We start from the raw sequence: 20,204 nt of genomic DNA, 5'->3' as shown, positions 1-20,204 counted from the left end.
CAAAATTGGCGTAGTAATTTGGTAGACACCGCAGAGGTGAATTCTTTTTTTTTTTTTTAAACTTCGACCCCAATTTGTCCCCTTAATATTTATTGTTTTGGGCTCTATCCAATTTAAAAAATGTGATCAATGTCTAAATAACCTTAATCTAAAATTTCAAGCATTAGACCCAAAATTGGCGAAGGAGTTTGTTAGAGTTTTCAAAGGTAAAATCCTTGAACTTTGTCTTCTTGACAGCAAAATTTCTGGCCGAAAACTGATTAAAAAGATTTTCCTAAATCTCAATACCCCTTATGTAAAATCTTTGAACTGAAAATTGACAGAGTAGTTTGGTAGGGAAATATACACACACAAACACTAGCAAGCTGTTCGGCGTTGCCCCCCCCGTTTCTCGGCAATCTCGGTCGACAACGCTCTTAAATTTAATTTAATTCATGTTAATCTCGTATTTATTATTATAGGGCTAATTCTCTATTGATTGTTATATTTTACTCAATATTTGGTAGTGATTACAAAAGTTAACAAAAACATGTATGACTTGAGTCTAATTGGCTAGAAGCGAAACTAAAAACTTCGCGTTAAGCGTTATTCTTTACATTCTGAGCTTAGTGTATGCGTATATAAAAACTTTCCCAGTAATGTTGTAAAATGTGTAAGTTTATATTTGAACATGTGTAGATGTAACACGTTTAGTCGACTTACGCCTGCCAAGTGCTATTTCGTTTTAATTCTTTACCCATTAGCAGCTACCATAGTAAAAGAGGACAAGGAGGAGAAAGAAGCAGCTTTAGTAGAAGTTAATGAGTCCAAATGATGTTGGTTTAAGCAGAGCTGAGAGAGAAAGGAACATGAAAATTAACTGGAATCTTAGAAAGATATCAATCATCCAGTAATCATATGAGCTACCGGATCTGAAAAAGAATGTCAAAATCTACCTGGCAAACATACGCGGTGAACCAAGTGCAAGGAAGATACAAACAATTGTACTTAAAGAGACGTTTAGGATCTTTAAACATAACTTGATGAGAATGTATGAGATAGCGGATAAATATCAGACATCTGGTAGTATGCCACATCTACAGCTAACACCAAATGATAAAATTAAAAAAAAAGAAAAACAAGCATAAAACACTACCTGTGTTCAGAAAAAAAATACACACAAGTAATCAAATCAGATACACATGCAGGGCCACCAACAAAAACATAAGTACACAAACACTGTCACATACACGCGAGATCATATAAACGCACTAAAACAATGTACAGATACATTTACACACAAAGAAGTAAACACAGATAGAGAAAAGGACCTCACATGCGTACATTGAATAAAACAGTTGACAACATCCCCGGTCCCTATTCACCCGAATCCGACTATTTCGTCAACTAACTGGTACTCCCATCCCACAAGCCTTTTTACGCACACTCAAAAAAAAAAGACAAAGCTTTTCTAAAGACGCGCTATAGAAATGCATTTTTGCCCATTATGCGCATGCGTGCGCATGTCAAGACCACGTGACTCGTTGCAACGGAAGTGAAATAGTGGATAATCAACCGTCAGAAATAAAATGAACAATAATCGAAATGCAAAAATGGCTTCGGGTTTGCTTTTTGGGGGAGACGAATGATGGTTGTGGGTGAATGGGAGTGGGAAGGGCGTTGTTGCTGTTTGGCAATTTTTGAGTTCAATTCACGAAACGTTCTACGATGGCGGTTTCTTGTCTTCTTTCTTAGTCTTTTTATCTGTCTTAGCTTTCTCTTTCTTTCTTTTTCTTTTTTTTGTACTGGTCATATTTATTCATCTAAAACACTGAAAAGTTTGCTCGTCCTTTTTTTGTCGACTAAATCCAACGTTTTGTTTGATTCCCCGAAACCTTTTTTCTTCTTTTTTTTTTTTTTTTTACTTTACCTCTGCTTTCTGGAGTTGTCTTTCTCTTACATTCATTACTGTGAATTCTTTTTTTTGTTTTTTTCATCTCCCATTTTTTTTAATTTTACTTTTTTTTTTTTTTTTTTTTTAACTTTTTTCCGTTTTAAAACTATTTTGTTTCAACAAATTTTCTTCGATAAATTCATCCAAGTATTACAATTTTAAACCATTTTTTTTTCTTTTCAAATTAACCTCTCCCCTAATTTCAAAGCATTATTTTGCTCGGATTTTTCTTCAACTTACTTTATTTTCATCATTTGTTTCGTTATAAGACTTACATTTACTCTTTAAATTTATTTTGCCTTCGAATTCTTTTCATTCTTATGCAAATTGTATCTCAATTCTTTCAGATTATTCACTTTGGATTTTTCCTCACGAATATATTCTTCTAAAAGTATTCCCAACTTTTTCAAATCTAATTTATAAAACTCACTATGTTTGTCTGTCTGTCTGCCTCCATATTTTCAAACTCTATCTCCTCCGAAACTAAAAGTCGCAGAGCGACGCGAGGGGCCTCAAATGATTGACTATTTTATGGACCGTCGTGTTATGGGTCTTTAACCGGTTAAAATCGTTTTAATGGGTCAACATTGAAAAAATCGTTATACATTTTGTACATTCATCTTAGTTTATTTTTAATTAATTCATATGCGTGTCACGTTGGTATAGTGGTGATGGGACCAGCTTTGAATGCTGCAGTTTTGCTTTCGGTTTCGATTTTAGCTGGTGGCACCCAAATACTTTTTATGTTTACTTTTGATATCACGGCTCCATTGCAATATATGCAAAATCTGGAAAAATGAAAATATCGTAATGTAGCGTATTTTACGACCGGGCAAAGCCGGGCGCCTCAGCCCACACGCTAGTTCTTCATAATTTTTATTTTTGACGGAAGTTCAGACTCCTTACTTTATTTTTATTATTTTTGTTAATTTTCTTGTTGTTGTTGTTATTGTTGTTGTTGTTGTTGTTCTTCTTCTTCTTCTTCTTCTTCTTCTTCTTTTTCTTAATAATTCTTTTATATGCTTTAGACAAAACATAACGAACTAGTACATACTAGTTAATAATAATAATAATAATAATAATAATAATAATAATAAAACAACGATAATCAGGATGGGGATAGATTCAAAGAAAAGAAAACACCAATTCTCCTCCCTTTTTCAGAAATGTTACTCATGGAGTGTGAGGACTAAATGACAAAACAAGTCAACCGAAAGTTCCGGGACTGCTGGACGTAAACTCAATATTTAATATGTACACTTTATTCTTCTCATTCTCCTTGCCTTATTTGTTTATCTTTATTGTATTTTTCCACCAAGATTTCATTTTTGTTCTGTGTTTTTGTCTCACCATCTAATTAAACAAGTAAAAAAAACACACCAACATCCAAAAACAACCGAGTTCACTGTAATCAGATCCCATTTACATGTTATTTCATTGTCCTTACTGTGTGGCAGTCTTGCTGCTTAGCTTCGCATTTATTTCCATTCCTCTTTTACTGCTTCTGCTTCTTCGTCTTCTTCGTCCTCTACTTCTTCCTGTTTGAATTACTTTTTCATTAATTATTTTACCAATTTTTTTTCCGTTAAAACGATTGCAAACGTTTTCTTCAATTCCTCCTTTCCAATATTCGTAGAATTATAATTCTCACTTCAATTTTCAAAGTAAAAAAAAAAATCCTTCTTAACAATTTGATATTTGTTTTGAATATTCTTTTTAATATTTTGCATATTTTAGGGGTTTTTTATCATCTCGTTTTCCTTTCTTTCTTTCTTTCTTTCTGTCCTTATTATTATTGGCTCACAAGCATCTTTCACACAGGTCTTCAGAGATATTGCCCTGAAAACAGCCTGCGGTGTTTCCTGGAAGCTGAGTGACAACAAGTCTCCCTAGGTTTCCAGTATTCTCCACCTCTTTCGATAACATTTGCAAATAAATTTGCATTATCGCAACAGCTGTTTGGCATTGATTTCTCTTTGGCAGCAGCTATTGGTCTTTGCTGGGATTTGTAGTGGCAATAAGCCTCCCCAACGTCCCAGTTTTCTTCGCACTTATTCGGCTGAGGTCTGGTCGGTTCATCGGTCTTTCTTTCCTTCTGTACTCTACGTCGTTATTTGGTCTCCTTCTTTTTTGGGGGGGTGGCAGTGATGTGGAAATGGGGGTTGGGTTGGGTTAGAGAACCTATAGATATGCGGTTTCAATGTTCTTGGTTCCATGTGTCTTGCCTTTGCAGTTAGTCTGGCCCGCACTTGTACCTCTCGTGTTAGTTCCCACATTATTATCATTAGTAGTAGTAGTAGTAGTAGTAGTAAGGGTACTACTACTACTAGTCTTTCTTTGTACGTTTCTTCTTCAAAAATTAATACATCGAATGCGAGAAACCTTATACCTCTATGCATATTATCAGTTCATCCGTGTCTTTCCTTCCTTTCGTATATAATGAAGCAAGCATTTGTTGAGCCGTTTCATATTCTTGTTAATATTTTACGTGCAGTTTAGGAAATACATGTAATTGATATGATTCCTGGAAAGGTAGGTCTTTTTCGAAGATGGCGGATAGGAATCGATTATCCGATTCAGCGAGGTCTCCGAGAAACATGCAAATACACACTTTAAGGAAAGTTAATAAATAGGAAGAATGTGTAAACATATCTATCTATACGCCTATCTATTTATCTGCATATCTATCTGTCTTTCTTCCTCTCTATTGAGTAAAGTATATATATATATATATATATATATATATATATATATATATATATATATATGAGCAAATAGTTAATAAAACATGTTAAAAAACACTTTGAAAAAGAGTTAAAACATATTTACGCTGAAAAGGAAACACAATAAGTGGATAGTCCTTAATTCACGGAGTTTCGAAGAAATATTTTCCTTCTCATTAGAGGGAAGGAATTAGAACAATCGAGATCGGATTTTGCATACAAAAGTATTTGATGAAACTACAAGTAAGTCAAAGATCTTACTTGATAACAAAAAGTGAAGCAGAGGGAACATGGTCAAGAAAAAGGTGATTTCACGTGAATGGATAGTCTGATGAAAAGTAAAGTATCCAATGATGGTAAAATCCAAAAATATAAATCCAATATATATATATCTATATATATGAGAGAGAAAGAGAGAGAGAGAGAGAGAGAGAGAGAGTAGATAAAATATTAATAATTGTGAAATTATGAATCAGCTTCACAAGTAGAAAAATAACAATTTTCCTGATTGATAATTTCACAATAATTATTTTTGTATTCCCTGTATTGATATATCTCTAGGTAAATACACCTACTGACTTTACCATATCTGCAGTACAGGACTTTTAAAGTATTCATGCATTAATAGAAACTTTGCTCTTTTAAATTTCTCATAGCTCTCTCTTTCTCTGTGTGTGTGTCCCTCTCTTCCTCTCTCTAATATGTATATATATATATATACGGACATACATAAAGCTAAAATGGTTATTAGTAAAAACGTAAAAAGTGCTCAATGCTATTGCAGAGAACATATATATATATTTTATTACGGTTTTATCTGCTTAGTTACACATGTTTCGGTTATCGAATCATATCAACGATCCAGTAACCTCTTTAGACTTTAACAGAAGTGATTATTATGAATCATATTAACCACTTCTTTTAAAGACTGACGAAGTTACTGAATCGTGGATACGATTCGGTAACCGAAACATGTGTAAATAAGCAGAAAAAACGGTTATAAAATAAATATATATATATATATGTATGTAATACACTGTACTTAGCATTGCATTTTACTGTACTGGAATTAATCTACTGACATGTAACTTGCACGTCTTTCACATCTAACATCAAAAACTATTAAATCCTGTACGTAAATGAATGTATTATTCATATAGCGCTTTGCGATGTGATATCGAGCCTTTACTTTAGATAATTATTCTTTTCTCTCTCTCTCTCTCTCTCTCTCTCTCTCTTTATCTCTCTCTCTCTCTCTATATATATATATATATTTAAATATATATTTATATATATAAATATATATATATAAGTATATATATAATATATACATAAATATATATATAATTATATATATATATGTATATATATTTATAATTATATATATAATTATATATAGCTTTATGTAACAGGAAAAGAGAACGATCAGTTCCACAAAAGGAGACTAATCCGGATAATGCCAAGCTGAACAATAATTATTGGAGCTTATACAATAGGACAACAAGAGTATGAAATGAAGACACAAAACTATATATATATGTAGATATTGAATGGATCATTTATTGAATAATTGAATACAACCAGAATTTGGGGGATAGAGGGGACTCTTTATGCCAGTGCATTTCGAAGCCTATTGCTAGAAGAGTAGAGAAGGTGCTAGGTACTATAGGGGAGTTGCGGCGTCTAGCATAAGGTTCATTAGGGATGAAAAAGATTAAGAGGAATTATAGATTTAAATTTTGCCTGTATTCCATTATTCAATAAATGATCCATTCTATATCTACCTATATATAGTTTTCTGTCTTCATTTCATACTCTTGTTGTCCTATTATATATATATATATATATATATATATATATATATATATATATATATATATATATATATATACAAGTATTTCTAATGTTATTTATAATTTCCACATCATTATCTTACTTTAGATTTCAAACTGGAATAGCGAACCTAGACGAAAAGTAATTCCAGTGAATTTCAAAAGATTTACGTAAAGGATCCCGTCCACCATTCCCTTATTTATGCAACCAGTAGAGATGCACATTTAATTAGCATAACCTTATGATAACATAATTACACGTGCTTACCATACAGTCACATTTGGCCTCACTATACTCAAGCCGACAGACACACAGACACACACGCACACATATAAAATGTCCTGTTTGAGGAAAGGGCTCAACCAAACTCCTCTCTTGATTTTGTATAGAGACGTAGAACGATGTATGGGGGATTTAGAACTGTGATACAAATAAAAATAGCTGTTAAGTGGTCAGAATATGGAATTAGAAAAAAATAAATTGGAAGTTTACAGACGTAAGTCGACTAAAAAAATGATTTTCTACGCATGCGCAAAAATGCATTTATAAGTTAAATAAGCTTCTTTCTTAGAACAGAACGTCTACGGAATTGTCTTCCGTTTTTCTGATCTCCAGCTGACTACAATATGTTTGTCTTGAAGTCTAACGTAAACAAGTTTTTGATGAGCCGTTCCAGATAAGTTAACAAATTTACCGAATCTCCATTACTAACGATTACTATAGTGTCCAATTTCTACTGTACACTCTTTAACCTTTATCCTCGAGTGGTCTCTTGGCCTTGATAAGTGGTGATGCCTATGCAAAAAATAACGTTATTTTAAAAACGTTTATATGTGTATGAACGTGGCTTAGAGAGTAACGAATGACATTGGAAAACTACATGATTAAGTTTCGATTCTAGCTGATGATATCCGAGTAATTATTTTTTTTTTTTTACTTTTGAAACAACTGCTATATATTGGGATTCATATAATAGTGGGTAAAGGATTGACTAATAATTAATTATTAAATACGAAATCTTAATAAATTAAACTATCGTATTGAAGCGTATTTTATGATCGGGCAACGCCGGGTGCCCTACTAGTTTGGAATAAAAGAAATGCGCAAAAGAAAAAGACCAAATGATTTAGAAAAAAAGAGGATTTGTTGATAAAATGAGATTGTAATTAAGGACGGATGAGAGAGAGGGAGTGAAAGAGAAAGGGAGAGAAAGAGAGAGAGAGAGAGAGAGAGAGAGAGGGGGGAAGAATAGAATAGGGCGAATCAGGTTGTTAGCGTCCTAGACGAGGTCTCGCTCACATACAAGAATGGAGACTGGTTTCCTTTTCGAGTGACTCAAAATCCTCCTTCGGGAAGTCCGACTGCAGACCGTATGATAATCGACCCAGCGCGCAAATAGGTCGCTTCTATGCGTGTAGTTGACCTCTGTATATTCGCTTCTCTTGATACTGTCTCTTTCGTGTCTGCGTAGCTGATTGCACGCGGAGACCGAACAAAAGCACAGAAGCAAACAAGAAAAAAAGAAGGGCCGAGAGCTAGTTCACCATGGGTGAAAAATACCAGCCCATAGAAACTATGCTTAGTCTGGAGTCGGCGCCTACTCGACGTCTAGCTAAGCACGACAAAAGTTATAAGCCCGGTGGTTCTGAAACGTTGGCAAATCCTTGTGTCATTGATGCATACTCGTATATGCCCACGTAGCTTAGAGTCGGTAAATAATTAACAACTTTGTTCAGTGGGTCTCTTATGCTTGTAACAAAAAGGTTAATATTCGAATAAAATTGTGAGTTTGTGTCTGTTGGTTAGTCTGCTGTAGAACCGCAAAATAATAAATGGATTTCAACTAAATTTTGTATAATATTATCACTGAGTATTTAGTGCTTGTCTAGACCAGTGGTTCTGAACCTTTTTTTACTCATGGACCCCGTTTCCCTTCTTTTTATCTTGGTGGACCCCTTCATAACTATTGGTCATAAGACAATCTTCTATTTTTCACTAATATAAATTTTGAGGTTTTAATAATCAAAGAAATATTATATAATTAAGATTTTAAATGAAAACTAATTTAATGCAAATAAAGTATTATACAACAACTATAATAATTATGATAATTTTGTTTATGTTTTGCCTGTGGCCCCCCAGAAATATTCCATGGACTCCTAGGGTCCATGTGGACCCCGGTTGAGAACCACTGGTCTAGATAAACCTAGAGAACAACACATTTAATCCAAAATATTTTTCACTGTTTAATGAAAACTTACAAAGGCCAAGTTCCGCTCGTTGATAAGGGTTAGAGATTAAATGATTATATGGAGATATTTGAGGAACACTATAGAAGCGTTAACAATTAATCATGGTATAAACTAGGTTCGATTACTAATGCATTGGTATTTGTATAAATATTTATTGATATTCGATTTAAAGACGTATATATTGTACTATGCGGAGAAGTAGTCCTTTGGCAATGTGCTTCACAGACGAGAAATCTTAGCTTTTTCCTAGAAGATCTGCCCGAATCTAGGCTTATTGAGGAATTATTGTCTTTGTTGTAATTAAATGAGCTCTTACTGTATATGTCTTACAAAAAAGAACCGGATATTGTAGTTCACTCGATGCCCTTTCATTGAAATGACGATAAAGTAGAAAGACTGTGGTAACAACTCTTCTATGTGAAAGTGGCTTCGAGAAACCGAATATAGCATCACAGATAGACTTGGGAGTTGATTTTGAACTGTCAAAACAACAAAAAGTGTTGTTTATTTAAGCAACAACTCCCATAACACTTACTAATATTACCCCAGCTCTTATTAGCATAACTGATTATGCTAAAGAAATGTACATGAATCGGCTCCCAGAGCAACGGTCAGAATTTTCCCCACTCTTTAACCAAAACCAAAACGTAGATTCCATGAAGAAAGCTTCTTTCTTAGAAATGCACGCCTGTGGAACTCGCTTTCGTCTGTCTGTTTCACACCTGACTACAACTCGGATGTCTTCAAGTCCAACATAAACAAATTCCTGAGGAACCGCGCCCTTAAGTAAGACACTTTATCAAATCTCCAATACTAACGATTACTACGATACTATCCCATTGATTACTGTACACGCAATAACCCTTATCCCCGAGTGCTTTCCGGGCCTTGATAAGCGGTGACTTCCATGTAAAAAAAAAAAATTGCACCGGCTATAAAATGAAATAACTTTCATCACAGGGTCGGCATTATACTCTTATTAAAACTGCTGCTACTACTGCTACAAATACAATAATACTAATAATAATGGAGATAATAATAATAATAATAATAATAATAATAATAATAATAATAATAATAATAATAATAGAACACTTATGTAATATGTGTTGACGTTTTAAACAAATGCTCGTTGCAAATACGATTGCTGAGTACTTTTTTTTAAAGCAATTCAACATCCTGACTCGTGTTATTTTATCTCTTTTATTGTGCTTTTTATTTCTCTCTCTCTCTTTAATTGTCTTTATTCTCCAGAATCTTAGAAAGCCATTTCTAAGAATCAGTACCTTCGGAAAGAAAGAATAGCGACAGTAAAACAAAAGAACGAAAAGGGAAACTTTAAGAATTTCAACAGTGCGACGGGAAGTGACTCGAAGAACGATGATACCACCTCGTATGTCAGGTTGATCTTAAAATTCTGTGTCAAAAGAAACAATTATTTTAAGTCATCTTGAAATGAGAAGTCGAGCTCTCAGACATTTAAGAAACATTTCTTTCCAGTCGCCTTGCATTAAATCAAACTTTATTTTCCTCTCTTTTCCTAACTGTAATTGCCTTTCTGTAAGTCAAACTTTCTATGTCTTCCAATTTTTTTCTTTCTTTTCTTTTTTTTTATCAGCCTAGCTCTATCTTCCCACCTGCCATCCTTTTCCCTTTCGTTTTCATTTTTTTTTCTGTTTACACTCCTTTCCTACTTTATTTTTCGTTTGCATGTTATTCTATCTCCGTACTTTAAAATCTATTTCTTTCTTTTTATCATTTACTAGCTGAGATACCCGACATTGTCCGGGATTAAATGATAATCCATAATTTTTCAACCTTCTCATACTTTTATGGCCATCGAAATCAGTGGAATCGTTCAATTGTTAATCAAATCGGTTGATTGTCTGCTCTGGTAAGGGACCCATCGCAGTGTATCAGTAGGGAGCTGAGCTTCACATGGCTCCCCACAGTAACTTAGTCTACAATACCTTGTAATCTATATTGCATTGTAGAATATGTACTGTTGATTTTATAAAATTATTTTATATAATTGCTTGTATGTTTTTTTTTTCAATAGAAAAACTCAAGTTCTGTGGTACAGTTGTGCTCTAAACAGATATATCCGCCTGTCTTATTAAATAAACTACGATTAATATTATACGCTAGGCCTTTTTGCTTGTGTGGCAATAAAACTTATTAAGTAAACTTCTTAGGTTGTATAACAGCGTTGTGTTTGGTCATAACCAGACTCCCTTCTTTAATCAGACGTTTTCGAGTATTAATTTTTGATAGTTATCTGACGCATTCTGACACACAACTTCTGCAAGAACACTCCCAGACACATCCAGTACGTTTGTATTAAAGAAAAAAAGCGGCACAGCCGTTTCCGAGTTGATAGGAAACTTTGTCTCTTTCTCTCTCACATACAGAGATAAAAAAAATATTATATAATAGTAAATTATTTTATTCTGTTTCTATCTGATTACCTTTCTTTCTTTTTCTTTTCTGTCTATTTCATCATTTTGCACCTTTCTTTCTTTATCTTTCATTATTGTTTCTTTAATTTTCACTCGAATTAATCTTTCTTTGTCTTTCGTAACTTTCGTTTTCTATATACGATTTGTTGTCATCTTTTTATTTTATGATTGTCTTTCTTTCCTCTCTTCATCTGTTGATTTCTTCCATGATTTAAAAAAAAATTCTTCTATCGTTTTTATTATTTTTCATTTAGGCTTTTTTGCTTGTGTCGCAATAAAACTTCTTAAATAAATTTGTTAGGTTGTATAACAGCGTTGTTTTCGGTCAAAACCAGACTTCCTTCTTTAATCAGATTTTTTTTCGAGTATTTATTTTCGATACTTATCGAACGCATCCTGATACATAACTTCCGCAAGAACACTTCCAGACACATCCAATACGTTTGTGTGAAATTAAAAAAAAAAAAAAAAAAAATCGGCACAACTGTTTCCGAGTTGATAGGGGACTTTGTCTCTTTCTTTCTCACATACACAGGAAAACATTTTCCTTCTTTCTTTCTTGAATTTTTCTTTCTTTACTTCTCTCTTTTTTTTAAATGTAGTGATTTATTTGTTGTTTTTATTTTTTTGTTTTCTTTCGTCTTTTGACTGATAAAATAATTGTTTTTTCTTTCATACTTTTACTTTGTGTATTTAATTTTTCCCTTAACTGTCTGTTCTAATGTGTCCTTTCTTTTCCTTTTTTTAAAATGTTTCTTCGTTCTTTCTATACTTTTTTTTTCTTTTATTTTACATTTTATTCCCTCCTTTTTTTAATTATCTTGCTGTGAATATCCATTCCAGATGTCCCTGCGTATATTGCCGACATATTTCTGTTTTCATTTAAATATTTTGTCCTTTGTCAATTTTAATTCTATTTTTTTCCATTTTTTTTTTCAAGAATTTCTTTTTTTATTCGTTGTCCATTTTCTTTTTGGATTTCTTGTTAATATAGATTCTGGCTCGAGATATTCAACTTATATTTCATCTTTCTATATTTTAAATTTTTTTTTACATTTTTCTGTCCCCACTTCCTTTTATTTTCTTTCTGCTGTGATTATTTCGGATACTAAGGTGATATATATATATAAGTCAAAAGACGAATAGTAGATGAATATACAAAAATTAATTAGATGAAAAATTTTAAATATGGATGAAAAATAATATTTATTTATGTATTCACCAGTGTACAAAGAACACGAAGTAAAACTGCTGTGCGACTCAGGTTTATTACAATCTTCTCTCTTTGAAAATGACCGCAAGGGACGTCACTCATCTCCAAATATCTTTAAGGTAAACTAAACAAGGTCAAGAGTTACCGCCCTTTAAAATACAATAAATTTTTAAATATTTATTTTTTAGATTAATATTTTCTTTTAACATTTTCCTCAATTCATTATGTCCTCTAAATATAAACCAACCTCATTATTGGCATTTTGTATGTTTCTACGTTTAGCATAGTATTAATTTGCTATCTGAATCTATCTAGTTATGGTCCACGCTATTTCTATCTGTTTTCATTTTTCCATTTTTTTTCATTCGTTTTTTATTCATTAAATTCATTCGATTTGTCAGTTTTACATTCTCCTTCATTTTTTTAAAATTCTATCTGACTTCAAACTTATTTCGTTCATAAGATTACCAATTTGCCCTTTACTTCCTTTCATTTTATCCCTCTTACTCCAACCCTCTCTCCTTCCCTTACGATATCCTTTAATCTAATTCTATAAACTCAGTATCCGTCATTCATCTCTTTTCTAAATGTATTTCTTTCTTTTTTTTTGTCTTTCATCTTTTACTGTGATAAACCTTAACCGAAACACCAACAAAACACTAAATACATCACAAAATAAGAATGAAAAGACAGGGGATGCCATATTTTTCTTAATAGCACAGTTTTAATTGCAAAGACGCATCCATTGAATCTCATCACGAACATGTTCTAATTTACCTACTTTTCTAGGTGAATTCGGTACAGATTAAAAAAAAACTCATGATTTAACGACGACAGATTCGTTATCACCTAGCAAAAAGGTGGATGGGGTTATAGTGACTCAAAATAAGCTTAGAAAAAAAAAGAAAGTCCGCCATCTTTGCCTTCAAGACAACAGTCCGCCATTTTTTTTAAGTAGGTGAGATAAAAATACTCACAATTTTCTGTAGCAAAGTAATGATCAATTATTTGATGTGAAAGTCATGCAGTGTGTGGTTTCGACATACATGCATCTACGTTACCTAGCGCGGAGGATGAGGTGACACGAAATTGATGACGATTCGGATCTATCTAACTCAAAGCCTATATCCTCATGGCACGCTATATATAAATTTTACGAAATGTGATTAACGTATATAAGCATTTAACATTTTTTATTAAAATAATGTAGGTGCATATATATATATTACTAGCAGGTCGTCCATCGTTGCCCTCTCGTAAAATACGCATACATATTATATTTTATTTCATGCAAATTTCTTAATTATTAATATAGAGCCAATCCTCTATTTATTATTATCCAATATATCTATATATTAATAGGATAGCGTGCATGTTATTTATTTTGTGTGCCCCAATTTACATCCGAGTGACTGTCGTTTAATTGTTATGGACTTCCATTCTTATATTTTTAATTTTAACAAGAATTCTTCATAAGTTTTGGTTTCAGTCTCGAGTATAACTGATGGTACTCAAGTCATCTATTTTTTATATATAATTTTACCAAGAATTCTTCATGAGTTTTGGTTTCGGTTTCGATTATATAAGACCTTAGGTAATCTATTTGTTTTTGCATAAATAATGTTGTCAAGAATTCGTCATAAGTTTTAGTTTCGTTTTCAATTATAGCTGAAGAAACTAGTTATAATATATATATATATACACACATTTTTTTCATAAGCGTTGGTTTCAGTTTCGATTCAAACTGATGCACCCAAGTCATATGGATATAGTTTTTTTTTTTTTTTAATTTTTTAAATCACAACTTTATAATATATAAAAATTGATAGAACATTAACACTATAGTAATATATACGAAATCTGCAAGAATTAAAATATTATATTTAAGCATACTTTACGATCGGGCTACACTAGGTGTCCCTGCTAGCTTAGATAAATACTTTTGCAGTTTTAACAAAAGAGCTACAATAAGCGTCTCCATTTACGTTGAACATCTACAGAATGCTACCATCGATATATTACAGATGAATGAGTCCTCTGTGGAATTTCCACAGGTCTCGCCAGTAATAATGATTTCAACAGTTATAAAAACATACGACTTGGATACAAATAGAGTTTAAACCAGAACGCATAGCGCTCTAGCCCTTAGCCGTCATTTATATTTCCATCGTCGTTACCGTTTGAGCTACCGGTGGATGGATTTGGAAGGTTAAAAATAAAGCAAGTAATGATTACTTAATTTTGCACACATTTTTTCACTTTGAAGTGTTTAATATTATACACACCTGCGTAGGTATATGATACTTCCTGCTGTGTTGTTCAATAATAAGGTCTCAAACCGATAAATAATGTTGCAGATATCGGAATTAAATACAGTTATTACTCCTGGGTAGTATCCTATATATGTTTTTACTTTATTTTGTGTCTGTAAATGTGTTTACTTATTATCTACCTATTTTTTTGCACATACTTTTATTATTTATTGTGATTGTTATTATTAAGTATTGTATTGCATGAATGTTTAATGGGGTAAATTGGGCGAATTTTGGAGTTAGGTAAATAGAGTTATTTCCGCAGTGTCGTATTCTATATTTATTTATTTATTAAATAATTGTACCGGTATTGTTATATAACTCGTTTTAAATTTATTTAATCATTTATACCTAATGTTACTTATTTAATTGTTTGTCAATGACGTAATAGTAGTTAATTACACTATGGGTTTATCTATTTAAACATATTATGTTAAACATATTATCTTATATTGAATGGACTTAGTACTAAGTGTTAGTGTCAGGTACGTCTGTCTGCTGATATGTTAGTATCATGCGTACTAATTAGTAGTATATAATAATATTGTTTGTTATTCCTAAGTAGTTTATAGCTATTAATATAATCTTTCAATACTGTCATCATTTTGTACAATTTCTTGTATCCTACCGAACGTTGGTTTCCTACTACAAGACTGCATTGTTATAGTCTTCCAAACAACACCTTTCATTGCATTCTATGTTTGACATTAAATCATTTGTATTAGGAAATATTTTCAATTTAAAACAGAACGTTAAAGTAACCATCTAAAATGTTACAGCTTCCAAAATTTATACTAGAATTGATCACAAAGACTTGTGATTAAGTAAACATATATTCTAAATAGTACTTTTCTAGAGGTTTAGGGTCCAACCCTCATTTTAGGCGATTCTAAGAACACAATCGATTGCGAACCACTTAAGACTTTTATCCAATCATGTACGGCGGACCGAGAGTATATTACCCCAGTTTATTAAATAAAGGGCCCAATGAAAAATCCAGTGGTGTTTCAAGATTTTAGGAGACAACATAGACCTGAAAATGGTTGAAAGTTACCTCGGCCGAAACGTTATCAGAATAATACTATAAAGAAGAACAGTAGTCTGAAAAATCAAAGTAATCCAAATCATATTGGATTTATTGAATGATATAAAAATGCTTCATTATCAAATGCCTTTCCTCGGACGAGTACTTCAGCTAGTGTTTATAATATGTTTTATCCATATTCTATTTTTAATTTAAACTCTGTCTTTTATTTTCTCGTTCTTATTTTCTCCGTCCCGTTTTTAGTTTTGTTTATACATTATTTCCCCGCTTCACTCGACGTTATTTGTCGGCTTTCTCTTCTTCGTACCCGTCCATGACATTAATTTGTTTCCAGTCCATCCTTCACTTTCTATTCAACTCCATGATATTTCCCGTGTTTTAGTTCCGGTAATGAATCACAGTCTCATCTCAGTTCCCTCCCCTTTTTTATTTTACACTCTTTAATAAAAGTAACGCAGTCATTTCCGGTTTGACATGTGCAATAGTAAGGTAAAGAAGTATCCGCCTATCCTCCCCGGGGCGCATTGCACAATACATTCCAATATTTTTTGCAGGTTTTTATATCGAGTATTTCTAAGCGATTGTCTTGGTCTTTTCTTGTTTAGATTTTATTTGAAATTCTCATTATCTCAATAAACAATGGCGGCTTTCTCTTTTAAATTCACCTCCATGACTCGTCGTTAAAATTACAGACAAAACGTCTTCTTCGTTGAGTCAGCTATTTTTTTCTTTTAAATATCCATTTTTAAAACTTGATTTACGTTCAAATTAACACTCAAGACTATGTTGAAAGCTATAATGAGATAGTTCGCAGCTTTGTATGCTTTCAAGCATATCTGTTTAGGAAAACCTTATAAGCTTATATTGCACGAGTAAAATCATATAACTCTAAAATATTTCGGCCAATTTTTAATATATATATATATATATATATATATATATATATATATATATAAATTAAGCTACACAGAATATTCCACGTTTCATTCCCGTGAAAAGGCGTAAGGCTTATTCTCGTGAGAATTCGCCAGGCTTATTCAGAGTAGCCTATTTGACATATATATTTTCATAACTTACTACCTAGCTCTACCTATGTATTGAGCACTGTTGAAGTAAATACTGATAAATTTACGCATAAAATTATATCTTTGTATATTAATTTATGTGATTAATGATGTAATCATATATACATATATATATATATATATATATATATATATATTCTCGTCGTCTTTATTTTCTTTTTCTTCCTCTACTTCTTTCTTTTTCTTGTTTTACCTTTTTCTCGTCTTTCTTTCTTTGTTCTTTCTTTTCTATTTTTTGCGTCTTTTTATCGTTTTCTTTTACTTTATATTTTCGTCTTCTCTTTTATTTTTCTTCTCATTTCTTTATCCCTCTATAATCTGCCCGTTCTCTTTTAATTCTAGTGAATTCCCCTCTATTTCCTTTTTTTTTTCAAATTTCTATTCCTTATTGTCCTTTTCTTTCTATTTCATATCATTTTAAACTTCTTCTTTTTCATCTTCTTCCTACCATGCCCTTTCTTATTCTTTTTATGAATAGAAAATAACCGGCGGCTATACTCATTGCAGCCTTGAAACTATCGCTCTCCTCCATCGTTTTTTTTTCTGCCTTCCATTTCTGATAAACAGTTAAGTAATTGTATTTTTTGATGAATCAGTTTTTATTTTGAATCAGCATTATGTAGATTTTACGTTTCACGTTTGATTGCGGAAGTTAAGCAACGTTGAGCCCGGTCGGTACAAAAATTGGTGACCATTTGGAACTTCCAGGTGCTGTATGTGCACTCAATTTATCTCGGACATGCATTCGGTCACTCTTGGGTCAATTCTTGCCACTGCATCCAAGCAGTGCCGATTCAAGAGAGGTGTGGTTGGGAATTTCGCAAACCTTCTCTCACAATTACACAATTACTTTTACAGAGGGTATCCATTGTCTCTTGAGATAGAACAAAGATATCGATCCGAGGCATCGATTATGTAGAAATGTTCAATCCTCTCATATTATGCATCATCATTCAAGTGTCATTACCATTTTCTACTTGAGGGTTTTTAAGCCTCATAAGTTTACTGAGACATTCAAATATAGAACTCTTAGAACACTTTAGATGTAGGAATAATCAATTCATTAAATAATAAAATGGGCGGGAGAGAGAGAGAGATAGAGAGAGAGATGGAGATTGCAGATAAAACTAGTCCTATTTATAATAAAATATTCAATTTAAGTTATTATTTTTTTAATAATGTATAAAAATGTCCACACAATATTCGTGCTGTATCCGTATTCAGCACCTCAATTCCCATTTGCAAAATAAGCCATTCAATCTGATTATTTCATTTTTGGTTTTGCCATACGATTGTAATTTAAGATGCAGTAACAAAGCAAACACGTCCATAAAAAATTCAATTTTGATTACATTCAAATAGTTTCATAAATATCGCTTTAATATTTAAATCTACTCTATCGAGTCCATTTTCCTTCTTGATAATATGGCGTCTGCAGAAAAAGGTTTCGGACACAAATGCTTCTCAAAAAGACCTATTGCTAACCGGCTCCACGTTGCAAGCCGGTTCATCCGTCTCTCGCGTTGTTTCAGTAGAAAAAAAAATGGAGGCGATTCTAATTACTTATAAATCAAGTGTATAAAATAGATGTACTGAGAAATCGACTTTATATATGAAATATACTTTTTGCGTACAGTTCTTGAGTATCCGCCCCCTTAAGTAATTCAATAAACTAAATTTCCACTAGTAACGATTACTACATTTCCCCGTTGACTACGGTGCACCTATTAAGCCTTATCCTCGAGTGGCCTCCGGGCCTTGATCAATGGTGTAGAAAATAAGCCTGTACGGACTTAATAGATAAAATTGTCTGAATATACTTGCTTTCTTAACTAAAATATGCCAAACATTGGTTTAAATTGTTTTTTTTAAATCGTTACCCTTTGCAAAACTCAATCATGTTCTGCCAAATAAAAAACAATACGCTTACCATACAAAAGAAACAAACCAAACAGCATGAATAAATATTTAAAGATATACAATTTTGAAGCATAAAAACATTTTTCCAAAGTGATTGATTCAGCATTGAATGACTCCCCAAAAGGGTTGATATACCGTAAAACAAAACAAACAAGCAAAACTCGAACTCCACGTATAAATATTATTACTTAGTTCGGCATTAAATCACCCGAAAAAGTGTTGATATGCCGTAAAAATAAAACAACCAATCAAATTTACAGCGAATGTCACATGTTTTAATTGTTTTTTTTTATGGTTAAATTATGAAATATTTTTGTCTTTTTATTCTTTCAATTATAGGAGGATGCTGGAGGTAATGGAGGAATTTGTGGTAAAAGGTTACCACCTACTCTCTACTCGTCGGGCCCAGTGATGACAGTACACTTTCGGTAAGCTATTGCGGTTACTATTTCTATTGGTTCATAGAAAGCTGCTGGTAGTATCAAATATATTATTTTTGGCAACTCCTTTTAATAATGTGAACTGTACGCTGCTTCAGCAACGTCATATGTGTACATGCATGCAAACACAGACACACGCACACAAAGACAGACACACACGCTTATATACATATATATATATATATATATATATATATATATATATATATATATACATTTTTGGCATACTCATTATAAGTTATATTTTTGAATAGTGATCATTCCAGACAAAGCATACATTCCCTGTATGAGGAGCTACAAAAATAAGGGTGATTTATTTTCGGTACACCAAGACACCAGCACATGATGATGTCAGATTTCAATTCCTGATTTTGCTTCGCCAAAATGTAAGCCAAAAAGTACGCCAGCGCGCCAATTTCATTCAGTCATAAAAAATAATTTCTACGGAAAAAAATATTTTCGTACATGTTCATCTAACAAATAAACATAAAATTGCATACGAAAAGCCACGTCTATCATTGTTTTTAATCCAACAACGGAACTGAAGTCGATGTTTTGCTTCTAAAACAAAACTAACTTTTTGAAAAGCTGTGTGTGGCGTACCGCTAAAATATTTTTTTCTAAAGTATAAAATTTAATTAATTTTATTTTTACGAGAATCTTTATACGTTTATCTAGCGAATAAACATACATTTATTTATGAAAAACCTTGTTTATTATTATTATTATTATTATTATTATTATTATTATTATTATTATTATTATTATTATTATTATTTTAAAATCCAACGTATGCAACGGGAATGAGTTTGAATTTTCTAAAGCGAAATTGATTGGTTTTGACAACATTTTTGTGGCGTACCGCCGCTAAAATATTTTTTTAAAGAATAAGATTGAATAAAGTTTATTTTAACGAAACAGTTTTAAGATGTGTGACCAGAGGTGAAACATTAAGTTTTTCTAGTTAGATTTATCAATAATAAGTCAGT

At 32.2% G+C, this 20,204-nt stretch overlaps 1 protein-coding gene across 2 annotated transcripts in view; it reads left to right on the top strand.

Annotated features, from left to right (window-relative positions):
• The window catches only part of LOC145277680 (uncharacterized), a 683,502-nt gene that overhangs the window by 328,002 nt on the left and 335,296 nt on the right, over positions 1-20,204 (top strand). For both annotated transcript variants that reach the window (XM_080129358.1, XM_080129357.1), the window contains exon 3: positions 19,115-19,203. In XM_080129358.1, the coding sequence (XP_079985484.1) occupies positions 19,115-19,203 (89 nt within the window). The remainder of the gene's footprint in view (positions 1-19,114; positions 19,204-20,204) is intronic.

This window comes from Euprymna scolopes, chromosome 6 (assembly GCF_053919585.1).
Source record: "Euprymna scolopes isolate OS-2025 chromosome 6, ASM5391958v1, whole genome shotgun sequence".
NCBI classification, from domain to species: Eukaryota; Metazoa; Mollusca; class Cephalopoda; order Sepiida; family Sepiolidae; genus Euprymna; species Euprymna scolopes.
This window is presented reverse-complemented; position numbering and strand designations above follow the sequence as displayed.